The sequence below is a fragment of the Podarcis filfolensis genome (assembly GCF_964270895.1).
Source record: "Podarcis filfolensis genome assembly, chromosome: 13".
In the NCBI taxonomy this organism is placed as follows: Eukaryota; Metazoa; Chordata; class Lepidosauria; order Squamata; family Lacertidae; genus Podarcis; species Podarcis filfolensis.
The window spans coordinates 16,443,480-16,466,280 of NC_139615.1; the positions used below are offsets into that span (position 1 = coordinate 16,443,480).

A 22,801-nucleotide genomic window follows, 5' to 3' on the forward strand; every position below is an offset into this window, starting at 1 on the left:
GCTGTGGGGTGGGGTGGTGCACCTGGGCAACCTTGACCTCACTGCTGACCTGCCCAACCCTTGCACTGCCCAAGTAAACTGTAGCAATGGTGTATCAAGAGGGGTTGTCCACACCAGCCACTCCTAGATTTCAGTCTGGAGTAGGGCATTTTTTTTGGCCTGAGAGTCCAGGGGTGGAGGAAGGGGGGCCGGTGGGGGCGGTCCACCCCGGGTGTCATCACTGAGGGGGTTGATGTTCGGCACACTGCCCGCCCACGACTCCCAAGCATATCCCAAGCCGTCAGGGGAAGGGGCAGAGCTGCGCCGCCTTGCCAGCGGCCTTCCCCCCTTCCCCCTTCATTTTGACAGCTCGAAGGAGGCTTGGGAGTGCATCTGCCATTCTTCCCGGGTGGGTAAATCTTGTGTCTTCCAATACTTCGCGATGAGAATTCTTGCTGCTGTTGTTGCATACATAAAGGAAGTTCTATCCTTCTTTGGCACCAATTGGCCGACCATGCCCAGGAGAAAGGCCTCTGGTTTCCTCAGGAAGGTATATTTAAATACCTTTTTCATTTCATTATAAATCATCTCCCAGAATGTCTTAATCCTTGGGCATGTCCACCAAAGGTGAAAGAATGTACCTTCAGTCTCATTACATTTCCAACATTTATTATCGGGCAGATGGTAAATTTTTGCAAACTTGACTGGTGTCATGTACCATCTATAAATCCTTTTCATTAAATTTTCTCTTAAGGCATTACATGCCGTAAATTTCATACCTGTGGTCCATAACTGTTCCCAGTCAGCCATCATTATGTTATGTCCAACATCTTGGGCCCATTTAATCATAGCTGATTTTACCGTTTCATCCTGAATGTTCCATTTCAACAGCAAGTTATACATTCTTGACAAATTCTTAATTTTTGAATCTAACAATTCTGTTTCCAATTCTGATTTCTCCACCTGGAAACCAACTTTTTTGTCCAAATTGTATGCCTCCATTATTTGGTAATAATGGAGCCAATCTCACACTTTATTTTTCAATTTTTCAAAGCTCTGCAGTTTTATTCTGTCACCGTCTTGTTCCAAAATTTCCCAATATTTCGGCCATTTGGCCTCCATATTGAGTTTTTTCTGTGCCTTCGCTTCCATTGGTGACAACCATCTTGGGGTTTTCTTTTCTAACAAATCCTTATATCTTATCTGAAGCAAAGTTCTTAACCCGAGGTACTATTTCTCGGTTAGCAGAGTCTGTAACCTGAAGCGTATGTAACCTGAAACGTATGTAACCCGAGATACCACTGTACTGCCCTATACCCAGAGGTCTGTAGCCTTTTGCTCCTAACTTGCTTCTTCATCCTGCATCCTCATTTAACTTTTGGTTCTCACTACAAGCTCTCACCCCAGTCTGCTGCCCACAGCCTAACCCTCAGAGCCACAGAGCTCACTGGGTGACCTTGGGCCAGTTCTTCACACACTCGGTCTAACTCTGAGCTCCTTGGAGGAAGAATCAGCAATGTTTTAAGCAAGGTGTTATCAGATCCCAGATAGATTTGGTTCTGACTAAACATCAGAAAGAACTCTCTGGTGGTAAGAGCTGTTTGACATTGGAACAGTCTCCCTCGGGAGATTGTGGACTCTCCTTCCTTGGAGGTTTTTAATCAGAGGTTGGCCGACCACCTGTCATGGATGTCTTAGCTGAGATCCCTGCATGGCAGGGGGTTGGACTAGATGACCCTTTAGGTCCCTTTCAACTCTACAGTTCTATGATCAGCACATCCAGCACAGTCTTACTGGCATTTTTTTGTCCATGAGAAATCCCATGGATACACACACACACCATTTCTTACCTCTTCTTCTGCCCCTGAGACATGTTGATACCTGCAAAAGTGAGAAGAAAAATGCAGAATAGGGGGGAAAATGGAGTGTATAATCTCAACAATACGATTTGCACATTGGTCCCCACTGAACAAAAAAAGAGCTCATAAACTATTGTTCCTTCTGTAAATGGACATTTTTTAACAAAACAGACAAGAGGTATCTCTTACCATGATGTTACAAACACTCCCCCCCCCCACCAGTCATCTCTCATCAAAGGGATTTTGGAACAATAGAAAACCCTGCCAGGCTGCAGTTTGTTATGTGTGCTGGAAACTGTAGCTTATGTGAGGAAGAAACTACAGTTCCCATGATTCTTTGGGGAAAACCAGGTGCTTTAAATGTATGGTAAGGATGTGATTTCAGTTACCAAAGGCAAAAGCAAACAGTCCAAGCCTGCCACAAGCAGTGTGGCATCTTTCTCTGTCCTCTGCTTCTGATCTAAAACACGTTTACTAAATTATTATTACTGTAACTTATAAAATTTGTATGCCGCTCTGTACCTGCAGGTCTCAGGGCAGTTCACAGGATAAAATCACAATATAAAAACACAAAGTACATAATCAAAATCAAAACAAAACCCAATAACCCCCCACAACACATTTTAAAATTATGTAAGTCCTTTTAAGCCATTGAGGCCAACTCACTTACTTAAGTGAGCTTACGTAAGCTTACTTAAGATTGACTGTGATCTGGAACGTGCTTTTGTAGCCAACAGACTGTGCAACAATTCTATGAGGTGGACAGGAAAGGTGGCCAATATTTATTTAAACCACTGTTTTGCTAGATATACATTTAAACCACTATTATACCATTTTAACAGTCATAGCTTCCCCCAAAGATTCCTGGAAACTGTACCTGGTAAGGGTGCTGAAGGTTGTTAGGAACCTCTAATTCCCCTCACGGGAAGACAATTGCCAGAGTTCTCTGGGAAGAGGGATTTATCGTTAAATCACTCTTGAGATCCGTAGCTCTGTGAAGGGAACAGGGGTCTCCTAACAGCTCTCAGCACCCTTACCAAGTTCCTTAAACTCTTGCCAACTCCCAGTTCTTGTCCTGTGACAGTTCATCTTCTATTCATTTTCTTATGCAGGCATACAACCTTTTTACTACTTATTATAGTTACTGTTTATTAAATTAAAACCTTTGACACCAAACATGTTCCAAAGATTACAAAAAAAATAAACTTACAAAAAATAAACTAGACAGTGTATACAAAGAATCAAGCCTGCACTGTTCTTTTCCTGAGAGTATGTTGCCTTTGAACAAATAAAGGTTACATAATCCAGATATTTCTAAAGACCAATGGCATAGGTTTCACACCACCTTTCTTGTGTACGTAATAAAAGGCCACCAAAAATGTCTTTTTTTTTTTACCTCGGCCAAACGTACCCTTAGCAATACGTCAATTAACATGATTTCCCATGCTGTGTTGTACTATTTTGCTGTGTTTAACTCTTGTAAGTCCCTCCCCCTCCAAATCTCGCCACTGAGATTCTTGGAGCTCCACCAAGAACTTGTTTACGGTATGTAAGCTTTTCTGATTTTCCCCTGTAATAACAGAACCAGTTCAGGTGCTTTGGGGATCCCTTCCCTGCCCCCCCGACAATTACTGCTGAGGTTTCATTAAAAATCTTTTTCCAAAATTTGGCAACATACAATCCCACCACATATAAGATCCAACTCTCCAACAGCCTCTCAAACAAAACTTTTTACATTTTTTTTTAATTGTTACAACCTAAAAGGTGTTAAAAATCACTTCTGCATATTTTAAAGTGATGTTTCCCTAAATTATACTGAAGTATTATCGTATGGGAACTTTCCTCCCAAGACTTTCCACTGTTCACCTCCTAATATTCCTGTTTTTTCTCGTGTTTCTCAGTCCAGCTGCATTTTGCATAACCTAGCAGAGTGGACCCTACTAATAATTTATCAAATATCCCTGCATCATTTCAAACTACAGACCCAACTGCAAACTTGTTCAGCTCCCCTAATTTTAAGGGGAGCACTTTGGAAGAATGGATCACAAACACGTAAGGGGAAGAGACACATCCCCTGGTCATCACAGGCCACTGAGGTTATTTGGTTCACTCCTTGTCAGCCATCAAGACAGCCAAACACACAACAAACAACACATTTGCAGAGCCAGAACACAATGGAAGCACATGATCCGTTACAACTATTGCAGAATCATTATTTCCGGAGAGATTTTTTTTGTTTCCTGCCAAGGGTTGATAAGAGAGGATGTGCTCCGACTGAAACCTTTTTTCCAGCCCAAAGACCACATTCTGGGCATCACATGCCTGTGGTGGGCATGGCAAGAAGCAAAAAGTGGACAAAGAAATGGGTGTGCCTCTTACCCTCATCAAGAAGGAAACATCCCAGCAAACTCAACGCTAGAGGTTTCTAGATGGTCACAAACTTATTTATCTATGCAAACAAAAGGCATTATCAAAAATGTTCAAGGACAGGTTCCGAGCCAGCCAAAAACAATGGAGGAGGATGCAGAGCCCAGATGGTGTCTGGGGTGAGTGTCAAGAAAGCAAAGGGGAGGGGTTTACATTTGTAGATTCCCAACTGCAGTTTTATAGGAATTGCTTGGGTACCAGAACAGTGGGGCTGCTCACTTGCCACCTCACATTCTTCAGCCTTTCTTTTAACTGCTATATGCAGGGAAACAAAATTCATTCAAGTGACAAGGTCTTCCCTGATTATCACTGCATCCAGACAGTAGGGTAAGTCTCGCCTTTTGAATGCCTGCGAGCCAGGCCAACTAGACGCAGGAGGTTCCCCAGAATGCAAAACCGTGGTAATTTCACGCAGTACCATTTAGAATACAGCCATATTTGTATTTCTACTGCACAGTCACACTATAAGCCAAGTCTACACTAGGAGAATGAGGTCTAAGAGCCCAGCACTGCACCATTTTAGTCGACAAGGCTAAACGTCAAGGCAAGTCGACGTTTTAACTTCCCCTCCTAAGTTTTATAAAAAGAAAAGGCAAGTTCCCTGCAAGTAGAAATTAGAGCGATAGGAACAAGGCCGAGCTATATATTTTTCTCCCCCGCCTGAAGTATTAGCTTTTTGCTTCTGCGGGGAATTTGCTAGGTGAGGAAAACCTCAAAAGCGATGGCTCACAGACGCCAATCTCTCAGCCTAGCCTACTTCCCAGGGCTGTTGGGAGGATAAAATGCGAACGGGGCACCTTGCGCTCTTTGACGGAAAGGTGGGCTAGAAGTGTCTGTATTAACTAAGCAAATGTGTTTAGGATCAGAGCATTTCGCTGTGTTTCCAGAGACGCTCGTACTTCTTCTAAGCCTGTTTAAACCCCGTTACTCCTCCCAAGGAGCCCAGGAGTCCTGTTGAATCGGTCCCCATCACCTGCGGTCTGTTATTACTCACCGCGTCTCTTGGAAGATGCAGGTGCGAAGATCCCCGCGCAGCTTCCCGGCCGACGAGGACATAAGAGCAAAAGAGGTCCGCCGCCCTACCTAGCCTCAAGGCGGAGGGCGGGGGAAGCAGCGGCTGCTGCGCTTTAAAGATGCCAGTCGCTTTCGATTCCGGCGAAATGGAAACCGAAAGCGATTTCGCTCCGTTTGGGAAAGAGGCGGGGAATGTCTCCGAGCTGAGGAGTGGGGCGGGCACTTTTAGAGGGGGATGTGGGGCAAAGACGGTGAGGTGGAAGAGTCGGTATCTGATACACTACAGACGGGAGTGGCCAAGATCGAGCCCACCCAGAGACAGCTGTAGTTGGCAGGATTCCTGTCTTGCAAGGGGGTTGGGCTAGATGACCCTTTGAGGTCCCTTCCGACTCTTCGATTCTAGGATCCTTGTGATCTACGATCCCTAAGTTACGGCTGGCTCCAGCGAGACAGATATGGAAATGCCTCCCCCGCTGCCTCAGCGAAAGTGCGTAGTAACTATAGCGGCAGCTCTCACAAGGAAGTCCCACTGAATTCAACAGAGCTTACTGCCAGACAAGGTGGTGTTAGGATTGTAGCCCAAGTCTTTGGGTTACTTTGGCACATACGGTGCACTGAAATCATACGCCTTCCCCCACAAAGAATCCTGGGAACTATAGTTTGTAAGAGGTGCTGGAAATTGTAGCTCTGGAAGAGGAAAAATATAGTTCCCAGGATTAGGGGACGCAATAACTGTTAAAAGTGGTGTAAAGCTGTCTGCAGTAGGGTGGACTTTGAGGTCTCTACCAACTCTTAATACTGATTCTCATGTACCCCTGTTCTCTTCCAAAGAAGCACAACCAACCCACTGGGTCTGATACTCGCTATCATAGCAGATAATATGAGGCGTACTGATGCCTTTTCTGTTTGGATCTGTATTTCACTTGTTTATTTCTGTTGTGCCATTTGAGTTGGTCGATAGATGTTTGGATGCATGTCTGAAAATCAATGGAGATGATTGGGCGTACATCTGAAAATCAATAAAGATGATTTGAAAGTAGTACAAGCAAGCAGTCCTTAAACTTTGGTATGGAACCATTCATTTAAAGCACACTCCCTCTCCTAGAATCCTGGGAATTGTTGCTTACCCCTTTTGTTGTTGTTTAGTCGTTCAGTCGTGTCCGACTCTTTGTGACTGCATGGGCCAGAGCACGCCAGGCACTCCTGTCTTCCACTGCCTCCCGCAGTTTGGTCAAAGTCATGCTGGTAGCTTCAAGAACACTGTCCAACCACCTTGTCCTCTGTTGTCCCCTTCTCCTTGCACCCTCCATCTTTCCCAACACCAGGGTCTTTTCCAGGGAGTCTTCTCTTCTCATGAGGTGGCCAAAGTATTGGAGCCTCAGCTTCACGATCTGTCCTTCCAGTGAGCACTCAGGGCTGATTTCCTTCAGAATGGATAGGTTTGATCTTCTTGCAGTCCATGGGACTCTCAAGAGTCTCCTCCAGCACCAGAATTCAAAAGCGTCAATTCTTCAGTGATCAGCCTTCTTTATGGTCCAGCTCTCACTTCCATACATCACTACTGGGAAAACCATAGCTTTAACTATACAGACCTTTGTCGGCAAGGTGATGTCTCTGCTTTTTAAGATGCTGTCTAGGTTTGTCATTGCTTTTCTCCCAATAAGCAGGCATCTTTTAATTTCGTGACTGCTGTGATCATGGAGCCCAAGAAAGTAAAATCTCTCACTGCCTCCATTTCTTCCCCTTCTATTTGCCAGGAGGTTATGGGCCCAGTGGCCATGATCTTCATTTTTTTGATGTTGAGCTTCAGACCATATTTTGTGCTCTCCTCTTTCACCCTCATTAAAAGGTTCTTTAATTCCTCCTCACTTTCTGCCATCAAGGTTGTATCATCTGCATATCTGAGGTTGTTGGTATTTCTTCCGGCGATCTTAATTCTGGCTTGGGGTTCATCCAGCCCAGCCTTTTGCATGATGAATTCTGCATATAATTTAAATAAGCAGGGAGACAATATACAGCCTTGTTGTACTCCTTTCCCAATTTGGAACCAATCAGTTATTCCATATCCAGTTACCCCTTACGAACTACAATTTCCAGCAGTCTTAACAAACCCCAAGGGTCAATGAGTCCAACCCCTGGCAATGCAGGAAGCTCAGCTAAAGCATCCATGACAGAGGGCCACCCAACTTCTGCTTAAAAATCTCCAAGTAAGGAGAGTCCACAACCTCTCGAGGGAGACTGTTCCACTGTTGAACAGCTCTTACTGTCAGAAGGCTCTTCCTGGTGTTTAGTTAGAATCTCCTTTCTTGTAACTTGAAGCCATTGGTTCGAGTTCTACCCTCCAGAGCAGGAGAAAACAAGCTTGCTCCACGTGACAGCCCTTAAGGTAGTTCAAGATGGCTATCATATGAGAAGCAACTCTGATCTTTCCTTTAGTCTCTGCCTTCTAATCTGTTGGTTCTGTTATGGCTATTAAGTACGGACAGGTGCAGATTGCTGGGCCTGCAACTTGGTGTTTTGTTTTTAACGATGCCTCCCCACCAAGAAGTGTGCAAAAGCCCACAGTTTGGCAATTGTGAATTCGCAGTTCCATGGTTTTGAGCAAACCAGGAGAGATAAAAAGTGGGGGATATTCCTCCCTTCCCGAGCACATCAGAAATATTTAGAAGCACAGCCAAAACAGAAATGAAAGCTTTGAGGAGTGTGCAGGCATGGAAAAAAGAAAAGCAGAAAATGACAATTGGTTCACATACCCCGAGTGGAGTGTTTAGGAGCCTGATGTTCCCCCAAAATATCAGATTATCATCATATCAGGCATGGGCATACGCGGGAGGGGGGGAGCTGTCCCTCCCAATAAAAATAAATAAATAGGTGACTGAGATTCTGTCCCCACATTGGATATGAGAAACAAGATCTAAAGAAAGTCTTATATGGAAATTAGGGGATGCTGAAAAGATTGATAACAGGGATGCAGAAAGGGGAGGTATGGGGAAGTCGCCGAAAGAAGGTCAAGGAAAAAATGTTAAGAAAGTATACGTGTTTATATGTTTGTTTGTCTATGTATTGTCTTGTATTGTCTTTTATTATGTGTTTAAAATCTAATAAAAATTTTATAAAAAAAAAATATATATCTACACTACAAAAAAAAAAAAAAGAGAGATTCTGTCCCCACAACAAGAGACCTGCCCCCCCCCCAACAAAAGGCCTGGCTGCACCCATGATATCAGGTAATCCCAAATTTATAGGGGGGAGCATCAGGATTGGTGTTTTTTGAGGACTATGGATGTGTGCTATGCAAATTAAATGGGACATGCCCAAGACCCTCACAGAACTTAGTTTCTCATCTTTCTAGTGTTAAAGGAAACTGCTGCAAAGGCAGTGGCGTAGCGTGGGTTGTCAGCACCCGGGGCAAGGCAAGTAATTTGCACCCCCTAACCCGTGGATTTGCGCCCCCTAACCCGTGGATTTGCCCTAACCCCAGATGTTGCGCCCGGTGCGGCCGGCCCCCCCCCCCCGCACCCCCCACGCTACGCCACTGTGCAAAGGTTAAGTCCACATGCATTTTTTTCTGCAGAAGTGAAAGTTTCATTTCTCAGCTTGCAAGTCGAAGAACAGAAACCAATAGTGCTGCAGTCTTGCTTCATCGGTGGAAATAGGCAAGACATGAGACGGGAGGGGAACCAGCTGGGCTACTGGCCCCAGCCAGGATGTGTAAGATAGGGCCCTTTGCCCTCCTTCTTAAACAGAGGGTCTTTCTTTCTAGCTGGAGAAGCCAGGGATTGAACTTGGGACCTTCTACAAGTACTTGTAAAGCAGTTGCCTTACCACTGAGCCATGTCTTTATGTTCCCACCTGAGTGTTGTAAATAATGGGTTAACTCTGGCGCAGGCACTGTAATACTGGTTGGCATCTGACTGTCTCAACAGACAATGGAGTGTGCCTCTGAGGGTGAAGTCAATCTGCCGTGTTAGCAGTACTGAAGTGCTGGATTTCCTGCATTGGCAGGGGGGTTGACTAGAGACCTTTGAGGCCCTTTCCAATTTTATTATCTGTGTGCCGACACATAATAGAGAAGAAAATGACCTGTCCCTGACCCCAAGAGGTTTGCAGCCTATGAAGCAACATGGGGGGAAAGAAGGGAAGGACACTGAGACTAAGGATGTGGAGGAAGCTATCGGGAAGTTGCTGCAACCTGGCCTGGATTTTAAGCAAATGCATACCCTCCAACATTTCTCTGATGAAAATAGGGACGTCCCATTCCACCATGATAATTTGACTATTTATACACCACACATCTTAATGGGTTGCCCCAGCACTCTGGGCAGCTTCCAATATATACTGTATAAAAACATAAGAAAACATTAAACATTACAAAACTTCCCTATACTGGATTGCCTTCAGATGGCTTGGGAGTCGGATAACTCCATATCATCCAACATTTCTCCAGTGAAAATAGGGACATCCTACCATACCCTCCAACATTTCTCCAATAAAAATAGGGACAGCCTGAAGAAAAGCAAGACATTCCAGAATCAAGAAGAAGAAGAAGAGTTTGGATTTGATATCCCGCTTTATCACTACCCAAAGGAGTCCCAAAGCGGCTAACATTCTCCTTTCCCTTCCTCCCCCACAACAAACACTCTGTGAGGTGAGTGGGGCTGAGAGACGTCAAAGAAGTGTGACTAGCCCAAGGTCACCCAGCAGCTGCATGTGGAGGAGCGGAGACGCGAACCTGGTTCCCCAGATTACGAGACTACCGCTCTTAACTACTACACCACACTGGCTCTCAAATCAGGAACTGGGATGGCTTCTCAAAATTAGGGATGCCCCTGGAAAATCGGGACACTTGGAGCGTCTGCAGGTAGGCAGGCAGGTGGGGGCTGCTTGAGGACAGAATCAGGTTGGTGGAGCTGTGCCCCATTTGCACTAATGAGCTAGGTTGCACTAGGCATCTTGGGGGAAAGGGATGGAGACACTGCTTGTCCAATATGGTATTGTTATTGGAAGAAAATGACTGGAATGGGGGGGTGCGCGCGCACACACACACACAGCACCCACCCACAGCATGAGTCTATGACTCTGCTGCTACTGCTACCACAAGAGAAGAGAGAGGAGGAGGAGGAGGAGGCGGCAAGTGGCAGGTGTTTGCAGGTGACTTAACATTCCCATCCCTATTTTTCCTCTTTCCCTTTTGTAACAGGCAGCAAAAAGGGCAACAGAGTGGTGAGGATCACAGCACAAGCCTCAAGGGGAGAGAAAGTGCTGAAGGGGTAAGCAGCTGTACTACTCCAGACATTTTTTAAGAGGGCACATAGGGGGACTTGGGGACCACGAAAACATTTTCACATAACAATTGTATCAAGGGGAATGCAGGAGTAGTCAGTTTTAAAGCAGACATCTAAAAATAAATTAAAAGCATTTTTAAAATGGACAAATTAGGGGGTCTCAGAAAATGTTTGGCATCTCAGTGAAGCAGTAAGGTAGAAGAAACATTATTAAGTTTTTTATATTAATAGACAAATGGGGGTTCTTGGAGCGCCAGAAAAAATGTTTGGTGTCACAGTATCAAAGCAAGGAAGCAGACAGCAATATATATTTTTGAAAATGTGGAGAGGGAACTAAAATAAAATATTTAGGCAGGTTGTGGGTTTGCTGCCCTGATCTAGATCCATTTTAATCTGGGTTCGAGACTAGGTTCCATGCTAAAAAACACCTTCATCACCCTGCTGAATGACCAGCACTGGGAGAAGACATGCAGACAACTGTGATCCAGTCAGTTTTCTTAAGCCTCTCTGCAGATTTCAGAATCACAACCACAGTAGCTTTCTCTAGCCTGACTGTTCAGGATGGGAGCTGAAGCAACTTTGCTACAGTCGTTCTCATCCTACTTGCTGAAAGACTGTTTCCCAGAAGCTGGTGCTGGAGGAACTTTCTGCTGAGGCCCACAATGCATGTTTTGTGAGATTCCGTAAGGCTGTGCCTTCTTCCTCACTTTGTTTCAGCATTGCATAAGTCCACTGAATGAAGTCATAGAATTGTAGAATTGAACAATTCCCTTTAATCCCACTGCTTATAACTCTTTCTCTCCCCACCCCCCTTACATGTGTGTGTGTGTGTGAGAAAGAGAGAGAAAGAGAGAGAAGTTTAAGTGAGGCTTACATGTCATACATCTGGTGACGTGGGTTCTAGTCCATGAAAGCTTATGCCACAATAAATGTGTTGGTCTTCTAGGTACCACAAGACTCATTGCTGTTTTGCAGCAACATATTCTGCTGCCCCACTGGGAAGTGTTGATATTTCAGTACTGAATAATTTGAATAGCTATTTTAATTCCTCCCACCAAATGTTTTCTGTAGCAAACAGCAGGCTAAGGTGCTACTTTTTTCTTTCTTTTTTAACAGAAGCATGTCTTTGTTCCTGTAACAACTGCCCAACAGACAGAATGAAGAAGAAGCCCTGCTGGATCAGACCAAATGGCCATTTAATACAGCCTCCTCACAGCCGCCAACCAGATGCCTATAGAACATAAGCACAAAAGCCCTCTCCCCATTTCTGCTCCCTGGCAACTGATATTTCGAGAGGCCATAAAGAAGAGCCCTGCTTATGGATCGAGCCAAAGGGTCTTTGGGTTGCCATACTTTGAAGAGAAAAAAAGAGGACATATTTGCCGACATCTACTTTTAACTATTTGAGGGACACGGGTGGCGCTGTGGGTTAAACCACAGAGCCTAGGACTTGCCGATGACGGTCGGCGGTTAAAATCCCCGCAATGGGGTCCATTGCTTGGTCCCTGCTCCTGCCAACCTAGCAGTTCGAAAGCACGTCAAAGTACAAGTAGATAAATAGGTACCGCTCTGGCGGGAAGGTAAACAGTGTTTCCATGCACTGCTCTGGTTCAACAGAAGTGGCTTAGTCATGCTGGCCACATGACCCAGAAGCTGTAGCCGGCTCCCTCGGCCAATAAAGCAAGATGAACGCAACCCTCAGTCACGACTGGACCTAATGGTCAGGGGTCCCTTTACCCTTCACCTTTACTTTTAACTATGGATCTCTATAGCAACTCTCATCATGAAAAAGAGGACCTGTCCTGGAAAAAGAGGGTATATGGCAACCCAGCATCCTGTACTCGCGGTGACCAACCAGATGCCTGTGGGAAGCAGGGAAGCAGAGCCTGATTGTAGAACATTAGCCACTAATAGCATGCTCCTCCATGGATTTGTCCGACTCACTTTTAAAGCCATCCAGTTTGGTGTTCTCCTGTGGGAGTGAATGCCAAAGTTTAACTATGGTATGCTTTGTTCAAGAAGTATCATAGAATCCTAGAGTTGCAAGGGACCGTGAGGGTCATCTTGTGTAACCCCCTGTGATGCAGGAGTCTCTTCCCTGATGCGGGGCTGAAACCCACAACCCTGAGATTAAGAGCCTCAGGCTCTGCTGACTAAGCTAGCCTTTTGTTTGCCCCGAATCTTCCAACATCCAGCTTCACATGGACCTACTGTTATGAGATCAGGAGATAAACTTATCGCCAGTGGCGTAGCGTGGGGGGTGCAGGGGGGGCCGGCCGCACCGGGCGCAACATCTGGGGGTTAGGGTTAGGGGGCGCAAATCCACGGGTTAGGGGGCGCAAATCCACGGGTTAGGGGGCGCAAATCCACGGGTTAGGGGGCACAAATTACTTGCCTTGCCCCGGGTGCTGACAACCCACGCTACGCCACTGCTTATCGCTGTCCAGGTTCGCAAGATGCATATATTTATATCTTTCTACCATGCTCCCCGCACCAAATGCCCTTTCCTCCTAAACTAAGAAGCTCAAAGCACTCCATTTTGTGTGTGTGTGTGTGTGTGTGTCGGCGGGGACTTTTCAAGCTCTACAACATCTTGTCTGAGTTGTGGAGACCAGAACTCTACACAGTGTTCCAAGCGAAGCTTTTCCCAGCATGGGAAAGGGGTGTGTGTGTGTGCCCTTAACATCATCAGCGCAGGCGGCCAAGCGACGAGGAGAAACAGAAAGTCCTGGATTTCCACGACAAAGAGTCCTTTGGCACCAGAAAGACCAGCTGATTTAATGTGGCGCTATCTGTCATGGAAGAAGACCACAGCTCCTCCGATACGTGAATCCTCCTCCCAAAGAGGCGTCGAACTGGAATTGGCACACACGCAACCCCTGTCCCTTTAAAAGAGTTGCATAGAAGGGAGCATTCTGTCAGACGCTGTTTCTCCCAGCACTGCAGCGCTGTGGTGGGAAAAGCCACGTCGAGGGGGGGGGGATCTCCGTTCTCTGCAACTCTTAAAGGAACAGGATGACGACGACGACTCAACACCCCCCCTGCACTGAGCAGGCAACCCTGGTTTGGGCTCTCCCGAGTCTTTCCAACCTTCCCCGGGGGGTTCAAGGCACTGGCGGGTCGGCGCTGGGACCCAGGAGGCGCTTCCGACTGGCGCGCTCGCCTTCTCCGCCGGGTCCATCTGCTGGGTCCGTGCGCCTCCCGGATGCCCGGCTCCGACCAGCCCGGCTCTTTTGTTCTGCAGCGGCCGGGCGGCGAGAGGTTTCCCACCGGACGCTCATCTCCCCACCCACCGCCGGCCCATTGAAACCTTCAGTTGCCGCAGATCACAATGCAAAACAGGTAATAGCCGCTGCCTATGCCTCCTGGTTTGGGTGGGTAGCTCTCTCTCTCGCCCCCCGCTCCCCCTTCCTGCCCAGCCTAGATCAGAAATGGGGCGGGCGGGGAAAGCTTTGCAGCTCCGGGCGCTTCTCTGCAGGCTGGGGGCGCAAGGAGGAAGGGAGGGAGCAGGACCCTCGATCTGCGAGGTGGACGAGAGATGGTTTGCATTGCAACGGGTCTGCTCCCTTTAAGCGAGACTTGTTTGCGTTTAAAGGATCGGGGTCGAGCCGGGGATTATTGTGATGAAGATGATTTTAACGCAAATGGTTCTTCTAATGCATTCCTCCCCCTCTTACCGTTCCCTATCCAAGGGGAATCCAGCTCCCCTAGAAGCCCCTTCTGTTTATTTATTATTATTATTATTATTTAAATAATCCCAAATGCCTTCAGGCTGGCTCGGGATGGGAGTGAGGGAAGGGCGCTCAGCACATGCCCAGAGGTGCCCTCTTCCCTATAGTCGAGCAAAATCAGCCCAAAAACAAAACACAAAAGAGGGGGGCACTCAGGATCGTTCTAGAATCTGTCGCTAGATTCTGGAAGATTCATTGGCCCAAGGCTGCCAAAGTCTCAGTTCAGATTAAGCAACGAAGCTGGTTCTTATGTTATGGCTGTGACAGGGACTTGGTCACAGGAATTTAGCTGAAAGACTGTGCATGACTCCCTTTTATCCAGTGTTAACAATCTGTAGAATTGGTGGATTGTGGAAATGAAATGAATTGGATGTTGCTGATGGGGGAATCTCTTTTCCTAATTCAAATTGACAGCAACATGGTGAATTTATACTCTCCCTATTCATCTTTTCTTTTCCCCCTTAACATTTCCTGTAGTGGATGCTGTTGGACTTTAGCATTTGTTTGTGTGTTTAGAAAAGTGCAAAAGAGCTGGATTTGGCAACCTGATGCATAGCATGATAGCTTTAAAATGAATCAACCAGGGTTGTTTTTAAAAAGTATTTCTCAAAGTTAAATTTTGAAAGTAGGGTTAGAAAATGGTCAGAATTCAAACGCAATCCACTGAAACATTGCCAAGCTTCAGATCTGTGCAAAATGTAATTGCCGTTCTAGTCGGTTCTATTTTGTATTTCAACATATTTCTGTAGAACTGGACGAGCAGCATCTGGAGAAAGTATTTGCAGAGAGGCTGGGAGACTGCTCTTTATCAGCAGATACCAGTTAAAAATGTATTAATATTCTGCTTAGACTGTTTTCTAGGGCTGTTTGGAAATGGGTTCCAGAGCAGAACAGACTCAACTCTGAGTCCTGCATTATAGCTGTGCCAAGAGATACCTGCTAGGTTTGTCTCCTGGTAATACAGATCTACATCTAAGTAATGGCAAGAGGTAATTCCCAGCAGATAAGCAAGTGAGTTTCTGCAGCTGACATCTGCTGTATCTTGGGGATAGATGGCAACCCCCAAGGAGCCCTGGGAATTACATAGTTTGTGTGAACTATGTTTAGGGTACATATTCAAATGTCCTAAGCATTCCTCCTGAATGTCTGTAAACAAGTCTGCTCTACTTGCAAAAGCGTGATGCACATTGCAGAATTGCAATAAGGGATATAAGGCAAGGGTCACACATAGAATTGCAATCTCCTTCTTTCTATCCTTGCCTCAGAGTCAAAGCCCCCACCTCCTATGCATGATCAAACTTGGTTTCTTCTCAGTTATCTGGAATAGCTACCCAATCTGCATCCTTGGAATGGCTAATTCAGTTTAGAATTCCCACTTCACTCATGAGTGCATATTGAAAGCTGGAGGAAAACTGCACGCTTGATCTGTCCTGGGTTCTGGGTATGGCAGGATGGTTAAAATTAGATTATTGGTGTTAACATATCTTAAGTATGAGTAGCACAGACCCTCTTGCTGATGCAGTGCATGTTCATATATGAAGTTAGGGTGCACTCGCATGCAAATGTCATGAATGTACAGTGAATAACTGTACACACAGTTATTCACAGACGTAAAATGCATGTCTTTGTGTATATGTTTTTGCTCACAGATACCTTGTAGACATATGCACGTTTGCATTCCCATCCACAAGGGAAGATATTATCTGCAAGACTCTCTTAAGACCAATTTAGACTGTGCACATGTGCAGACACTGTGCACCATTATATCCATGCTCTAGTGCGTAGTCACACCCACAATTCAGTGTATATTTTAAAAGAACTTCACATACGGTTAGAGATTCAGGTAAGTGTGCACAGAGTGCACATATACACTTAGGGTTTCTTTTAAATGTTTTAGATTTCAGCCCACTTTGGAGGAGGCATTAACTGGTGAGGAGGCTGGGGAATTGGAATCTCATTCATAGTTTATGTAGCTTGAGGGTTAACCCTGCTGAGTTCAAAAGGAATCACTTCCGTAAATGTTGCACTCTTGATCTCTAAGGTGCCCCAGTGCTTTTTGCCACTGTAATTTAAGGCACCTAGGGTACTAGCCAACGAAGTCATACTCCGAGTAGACCCACAGAAATCAGTGGGCCTACGCTGAGTGTGGCTCAGTTGGCTATCACCCCATGTCTTTTGGAATGAATACTTGGATGTCTTCTCGGGGTCTGAAATGCAAAGATGGTAGTGGCGCTTATACTTTTGCAGAAGACCAAATGCATTGCTGGGGTGGCGGGGTCTTCCTGGTGGGCTTCTCTGTGGTTCTCACTGTTCTCCCGTCTCCGCAGCGATGTCCCTGTAGCTGAACGCGCTCTTGTTCCTGGTGCCCAATGGAGCCATCTCACAGGTGGCATGTCGACAGGGGTGATGGGCATCCAGCGGAGCTGCAGGCAAAGGCTCGGGTGCTGGTGCCAGGCGGGAGTAGTTGGCCACGAGCGGAAAACCATGGCAGCGTCGGGCTTGAAAACCAGGTGATAGAAACCTGCCCCCCAGTTCCTTGGGCTCACTATATGCAGACCCCACTCAGCAATGACAGCCCCCAGAACCACACGGCCTTAGAGGACAGGCCTTCTCATCCCGAGATCTACAGCATTGCCCTGTGGGGGCCCAAACTGCATTCGGCGCTGACCAGGCACAGAGGGGGACGGTCCAATGCACAGGCCTCCCCTCCGGCCTCCAAGCATCTTGATCCGCCAGGAGAGGGAGACGCTGCAGACGAAGGGTCCATGGTGTTGATTGATGCTGAAGGGGTGCCCCACACTGTGTCCCGCCAAGAGGTCGAGCAGGCTGGGCAGATGCAATCCTCTGAGCCCGAGCTATTGGCATCAGCCCCGCCGCCCCGGCAGCTGTACTTCTGCCCCATTTGCCTACGGACGTTCCTGTACCAGTCGGACCTGGAGCGCCACAGCATCACCCATTCGGAGAGCAAGCCGTACGTGTGCCGCGAGTGCGGCAAGGCTTTCAAGCGCTCCTCGCACCTTCAGAGGCACAAGCACATCCACACCGGCGAACGGCCCTTCAGTTGCCCGGTCTGCCGCAAGGGCTTCCGGGAATCCGGGGAGCTCCTGCGCCACCAGCGAGTCCACACCGGGGAGAAGCCGTACCAGTGCCAGATCTGCCGGTTGCGCTTCACGGAGCGCAACACCCTCCGCCGACACGCCAAGCGCAAGCACGCCCGTGAGACCTACTACCAGCGCTCCGTCGAGGAGGGAGGCGGCAGCTGGACGACGGCAGGAGACTGGGAATCGGAAGTGGTGGCGGGAAGCGGTGACTGGGGGCCGGAGGAACTTGGGAGTGGCTGGACCAATGAATCGGTGGAGGACTGGGTCGGGGATGGGAGCCACTGGGGAGAAGCTGCAGAAGGCGGGGCAGGAAGCACTCCAGTAGCTATGTCACAGATACCAGAGACAGAACACAGCAAGGACAAAGACAAGCCTGGGATCCAGCCCTCATAAATATGCAAAGACTGGGGGGGGGGCACCAGGGACTGGGACATGTACTCTGCTCTGCAACTGTCTAAAAGGACTTAAACCTCTGTAACTGCATTGAGACTTTTCCCGCCCCCTCAAGCGAGGGCATAAGACTGAGGATAGGACCGTTTCCTAGAGCTGCTCTAGAATATTATGGCCTTTGAAGTATCAATGGGTGGGCATCACCAAAGACTGGAGAATGCTACTGGTGGACAGGGAAACATGACTGTCCCCTCCTTCCAACAATTATATCATGGCATCCGGAGCTGTTGAGGGATTGGAGAAACAGTGTTATGTGTTAAACTCTGTAGCAGAGTATAGCAAATGAAACTGGGGAATTTGCTGTTTCTTGTGGTTTCCCAGAGGAATGGGCACTGGGTGATATGTGCTCCTCTCCCGGTTTGTACCAAACAAAATGCCGATACACGTTGGTCCTCTGTAAGATTATTTGCCCCATTCTGAGTTGCTTTCTTGGCTCCTCCATGCAGTGGAGCATTTTCAAGTTTGCAAACTTTTCAATGAATTAACATATGCAAAAGAGCAGTTGTCTCCTTTTTCCTCCTTCCCCGTTCTTCCCCCGCCCCCATCTTTCCAAAAAGTGTGATCTAAGGTTTGGAGATCTCTCCCTCAGCCCATAATGTGCGTGCTTGAGTCTAGAGTTTGAGGGAATTGAAAAATCTGGGTACATGTGGAGTTCTATGTCTTTGTGTATATGTGTGTGCACTTCTCGATAGGTGTGAGGCAAAATCCTAATGTGTAGGCAGAGATCCAATTTGAATACATGTCTGGAAGTGAAGGACTGAAAGGAAGGACAAAGGGAAGGACAACAGGCCCCAATCCCTCCCTTCTACACACTGCAGATTTCTCCCCTGTTTCCCTCTCAACATCCAGAGATGATGTGCGCTTAATACCTTAGTCCTAAGCACATACACTTACAAGTAAATTGCATTCAAATCAGCCAGAATTACTTTTAAATAAATGTGTTTAGGGCTGAGGTGTTAGGCCATCATCTGGTCCAGAGTGCCGCATGAAGCAAGATCTTGACAAAGAATGAGCAGGGCAGATGTGCCGGTGCTACCACTGCACCACAAATGTTAACTCGTGCTTTCTCTGGATAAAGTCTTGAAACATCAATGTTTTGTGAAAAGTGCTGAAAATTCTGTGAGGAATCTCAAGCCCCTTCACAGAACTTACATTTCCCACTACTGTACTTGTAGACTGTTCAACCCATATACTTTTGGGCTTCTCATCTACAATCCCCCGCCCAGCAAATTAAAAGAAGTGGGAGGCAGCAAGTTTACATAAACTCACAGTGTTCTCTTTGGGAAAGAACATGGCTGCTTTCAGTGGAGGCCCCCATTAGGGCAAATAGGGCAATGGCCCACCAACCTTAGTCTGCTTCCAACCAGCTGCCAGACGCCTGCCTTCTTACATACAAGCAGCCTGGGGTGGCTGTGCCTGTAGCAGCTTCCTCCTCCTTGGTCTCTGTGTTGCCCCTTGTAGAACTCACCAGGAGAAAGGAATAGGGACTAAACTAGAATTATTTGGCTCTGTATCTCGTTGGCTCTGGCTCCATCTACTTTTGGGCTCTCTGCTTTCTGCTGTACCAGTTCCAGTGTGTGACAGTCACCACTGGCTGTTTTAAATGGTCCCAAACAGAGCTAGCCCTACCATTAGGCAGAGTGGAGCAGCAGATTATGGGGAGGTGGAGTGGCATCGAAGTGTTGGAGGTCACATCTGTGTGTGGCATACAACCTGCTCTGCACCTTCTAAACTAGTCTGCTGACCTCAAGCGTGGTAGAGGCTGATGTCCCGTTAGTTGCCAGTCCTCTTAGTTTCTGTGCATGGAATGAGAGGAGGCGCCATCTTGTCCTTCACCTCTGGTAGCAAATTGCCTTGGGTTGGACAGTGTCCCAATCAGGATATATTTGGAGGGAAGCAAAAGGGGAATTTGAGCTTTGGCAATGTGTCTTACATTTTGAAGGCGACTTCCCTAATCAAACACAAGGCATCCCTTACAGGGCAGAACACATGGGAGGAAGAGTATGAGAGAGCATGCTGCAGATGGAGAGAAATCAGCATGGTGATTCTCCATTATTTCTGTTTAAAAAGTGTAGGCTTTTCATACAAGAAATGGTTAGAATCCAAAAAGGGGCAATGTCTGCAGAAGTGAGACCACACTGTCATATTACCGTAACCCGGACTTTTATAATTATTTTACATATATTTGGCATGTGATGTACATGAGGGTTGGATGTTTTCTCCTGTCTTTATGCTGTTGCACTTGATCTGAACTGAGATTTGCCCAGGTGCGTGATTGCACAAGCATTCAATGACCTGCTTACAAGGTCACATCCTTGTACTCTGTGTTACGTCAATATGAAAATAGCTAACATTCCCTTTCTTCCTTCCTCACAATCATAACTGCGGGTTGAGTCTCCCATTTCATTTATGGCTGCTTCCTTGCAATTCCTTTCCTAAACAAAGTTCTTATTACACAAGTAACAAGCAGTGTAGAAGCAGCTTGAGAAATTGTTGGCTGCTCAGTCACAACTTATGAATGCACAGTGGCTCCCCATATGGATCTGCCACTATCAAGTGGTTTTCTTCATGGCACTGCAAAACACTCCTACCAGTGATTTACAGCAGCTCAGAGAGAAAACAAGAGTGGAGGTCCAGTCTGCAAGGTGAGCCACTGCTCACTGTTAATGACATAGACCAATTCCCTTACTGATTCAGTTCCAAGTGGTGTGTCTGACAAGGTGTCTGTCCAAGCTGATGCTAAATGAGAACTTTATGAACATCCTTGTGGCAGTTGGAGAAAGCAGGGTTGGTTGTAGTCACTCCATGCTACTGAAAATGATGTGGACCCCCACCTTTCTAAATTGCAGATGATAAGAGGTGACATGGGTTGAACAGTCTGCATAAGGAGATATGAGAGCACTCAAAAATTCATTTTTGTAGATACCACTGCTTGCACCTCCAGAATTTCTCTTGAAGCTTAATTTCCTGTATCAAAAGCCTAACAGGGAGCAGAGAAGGCTTCATTACAAGTGTGTCGTGTGTGTGTGTGTGTGTGTGTGTGTGTGTGTGTGTCTGTCAGAGAGAGGGAGGACAGAAGCTGGGATTACTCAGTCAGTAGATAATCTCAGGGTCATGGGCTTGAGCTCCGTGTTGGGCAAAAAATTCTTGCATTGCAGGGGGTTGGACTAGATGGTCCTTGTGGTCCCTTCCAACTCTACAATTCTATAATTCTATGAAATGAGTGGACAAGAGGGTGCATGTATGTGTGTGAGTGCCTGTTTTCAGCAGAAAGGCAAATTAAAACTAGCAATGTGGCGTGCGCACGCGCACACACACACACACACACAGTCTCCCATCCCTACTCTATTAGTCACGCCTTTTTAAGCTTTAAAAAGGGAAGCCAATATCTAAAATCTTGCTCATGCTAGCTGTGCTGTTATCAAGGTCATTTCTATTCTCTACAGACAACACTACAAGAGGCAGGGGAAGAATGTGTAAACACCCGCTCTGAAAATAATAATCTTCTCGTCCTCCCTTCCACTGATGTAGCTGGCCCTGGCAGGCCACTCAAAATTGCAGCTGGTGGATAAGCAAGCAAACTTTGTTTTCCATTTTGCCCTCTGAAACATGTGAGAGAGCCTACCCACTTAAAGCCCTTTCCCCCAGCTAATTTCCTCCCCCTAGTGCCACCAGAGATGAAGACAGTGTGTTCCAGGTCTGAAACCTGACTAGCATTGTAAAATATGGCGCCTTGTTTCATGGAGGCCTTGCAGCCCATCCAACAAGATTGCCTCTCTTCCCATCAAAGGCTCTCCCTCTCTCTCTCTCTCTCCCTCCACAAACTGCATGTGAGCTGGAGGACTGGAGCCAAGCTTTTGCCTTGAACTACCTCCAGGGCTGTCTTGTATGCCCAGGCCTCCAAGTTATCTTTGTTGCCATGGAGACCACCTTGAGCGCACAGTTGGGTTGTTACAAGCAGAATCTTTGTTAAGAAGGGCCTCAAGGCCTTGGCTGTCGTGAAGGCTGCAGAAGGATTAAATGGAAACACACTATCGCATCACTGTTTTCCTTTTTAGCCACGGGGAAAGGAAGCTCTTAAAAAAGAGAAACAAAATTATGGAAGCTGGGATTTGGGATTCTCTCAGTGTAATACGCCATGCCAGTATTGTTTATGCCAGCTGGGTTTTTCCTCCCCTATGGGAGATAGCTTGAGACATCTGTTAAACCACTGGTCCAGTCCACGCCCCATGGTGGCTGCTGGTTTGGATAATTTGGGGGGGGTTTGTTTTGGGAAGCTAATGCCACCTTTAAAGATAGACAACCCTGTGGTGTTCCCTGTGAGGATGGAACTGACACCACGAGGACCTTTATCCACACAATATTGTCGCTCAAAATGGCAGGCTGGCGGGGCTGCTTGGGAGGAGATTTGCTCACAAACACCCTGGCCTACTATCTGTAATTTAATGGCACTGTGTTTGAGGTGAAGTGATATGGAAGTTCTGCCTGTGGTTGTTTGGCTCACTAATTCACACATGCAGAGTTGATGCTCCAGTCCTGAGATGATAAATAGGCATGTGTCAACCACGCCTTAAAGAGAGAGAAGAGAGAGACAAGAGTCTTAAGAGCTGGAGGTGAGGTTATCTGTACCTTTAGTACTCTCTCTCCCCCCACCCCCCGCTTCCTCCAACCACACGCACAACAAAATCCAAAGAGAACCATTCAAATTAGAGCTATTTAAAACCTAAAGGTTCTGGTCTGTCCCTTTATTATACATTTATTGTATTTATAACTGTATTTTTATTTAAGAAATTATGTAATCTGCCTTGAGGGCCCAGTTTGGGGACTGAACGGTGGGATAAAAAAAAAACCAAACCCTTAAATAAACAGACTAAATAAAATTCCCCTCAGGTTTCCTGTGTTTCTGGATATGGAAGACTTGAGTGTTGGTAATACACATATTTAATCTAAAAATA

General features: G+C 46.6%; 2 protein-coding genes and 1 long non-coding RNA gene across 7 annotated transcripts in view; 2 read left to right on the plus strand and 1 right to left on the minus strand.

Annotated features, from left to right (window-relative positions):
• Nucleotides 1-5,485, minus strand: part of LOC310747563 (sacsin-like) — a 21,949-nt gene extending 16,464 nt beyond the window's left edge. The window contains exons 1-2 of one of the 2 annotated variants that reach the window (XM_083582044.1): nucleotides 5,260-5,485; nucleotides 1,830-1,860 (exon numbers count right to left, since the gene is read on the minus strand). In XM_083582044.1, coding sequence (XP_083438170.1) covers nucleotides 1,830-1,852 — 23 coding nt within the window. In that variant the 5' untranslated portion in view covers nucleotides 1,853-1,860; nucleotides 5,260-5,485. Of the gene's footprint in view, nucleotides 1-1,829; nucleotides 1,988-5,259 lie in introns of those variants that run through there. The other variant, XM_083582045.1, reaches the window with a different exon arrangement.
• On the plus strand, nucleotides 3,460-12,795 carry LOC310747575. Of its 3 annotated transcripts, XR_014540940.1 has the most exons (4): nucleotides 8,443-8,654; nucleotides 8,825-8,990; nucleotides 10,480-10,549; nucleotides 11,681-12,795. It is a non-coding gene; the product is annotated as an uncharacterized lncRNA (long non-coding RNA). The 3 variants fall into 3 exon arrangements; XR_014540939.1 differs by lacking the exons at nucleotides 8,443-8,654; nucleotides 8,825-8,990 and adding an exon at nucleotides 3,460-4,384; XR_014540941.1 differs by lacking the exons at nucleotides 8,443-8,654; nucleotides 8,825-8,990 and having other exon boundaries at nucleotides 10,372-10,549; nucleotides 11,681-12,053; nucleotides 12,218-12,795.
• A 339-nt stretch (nucleotides 12,796-13,134) lies between these two features.
• LOC310747568 (uncharacterized protein) lies at nucleotides 13,135-22,726 on the plus strand. 2 transcript variants are annotated; one of them, XM_083582054.1, is made up of 2 exons: nucleotides 13,135-13,906; nucleotides 16,623-22,726. In XM_083582054.1, the coding sequence occupies exon 2, from the start codon at nucleotides 16,665-16,667 to the stop codon at nucleotides 17,787-17,789; it is 1,125 nt and encodes a 374-aa protein (XP_083438180.1). In that variant the 5' UTR covers nucleotides 13,135-13,906; nucleotides 16,623-16,664; the 3' UTR covers nucleotides 17,790-22,726. The 2 variants fall into 2 exon arrangements, with proteins under 2 accessions (XP_083438180.1, XP_083438181.1); XM_083582055.1 differs by lacking the exon at nucleotides 13,135-13,906 and adding an exon at nucleotides 13,968-14,091.
• Nucleotides 22,727-22,801: the final 75 nt, after the last annotated feature.

What these genes read in the sequence shown, in the direction of transcription:
- LOC310747568 (XM_083582054.1), top strand. Translation starts at nt 16,665, where the DNA reads ATGGAGCCATCTCACAGGTGGCATGTCGACAGGGGTGATGGGCATCCA.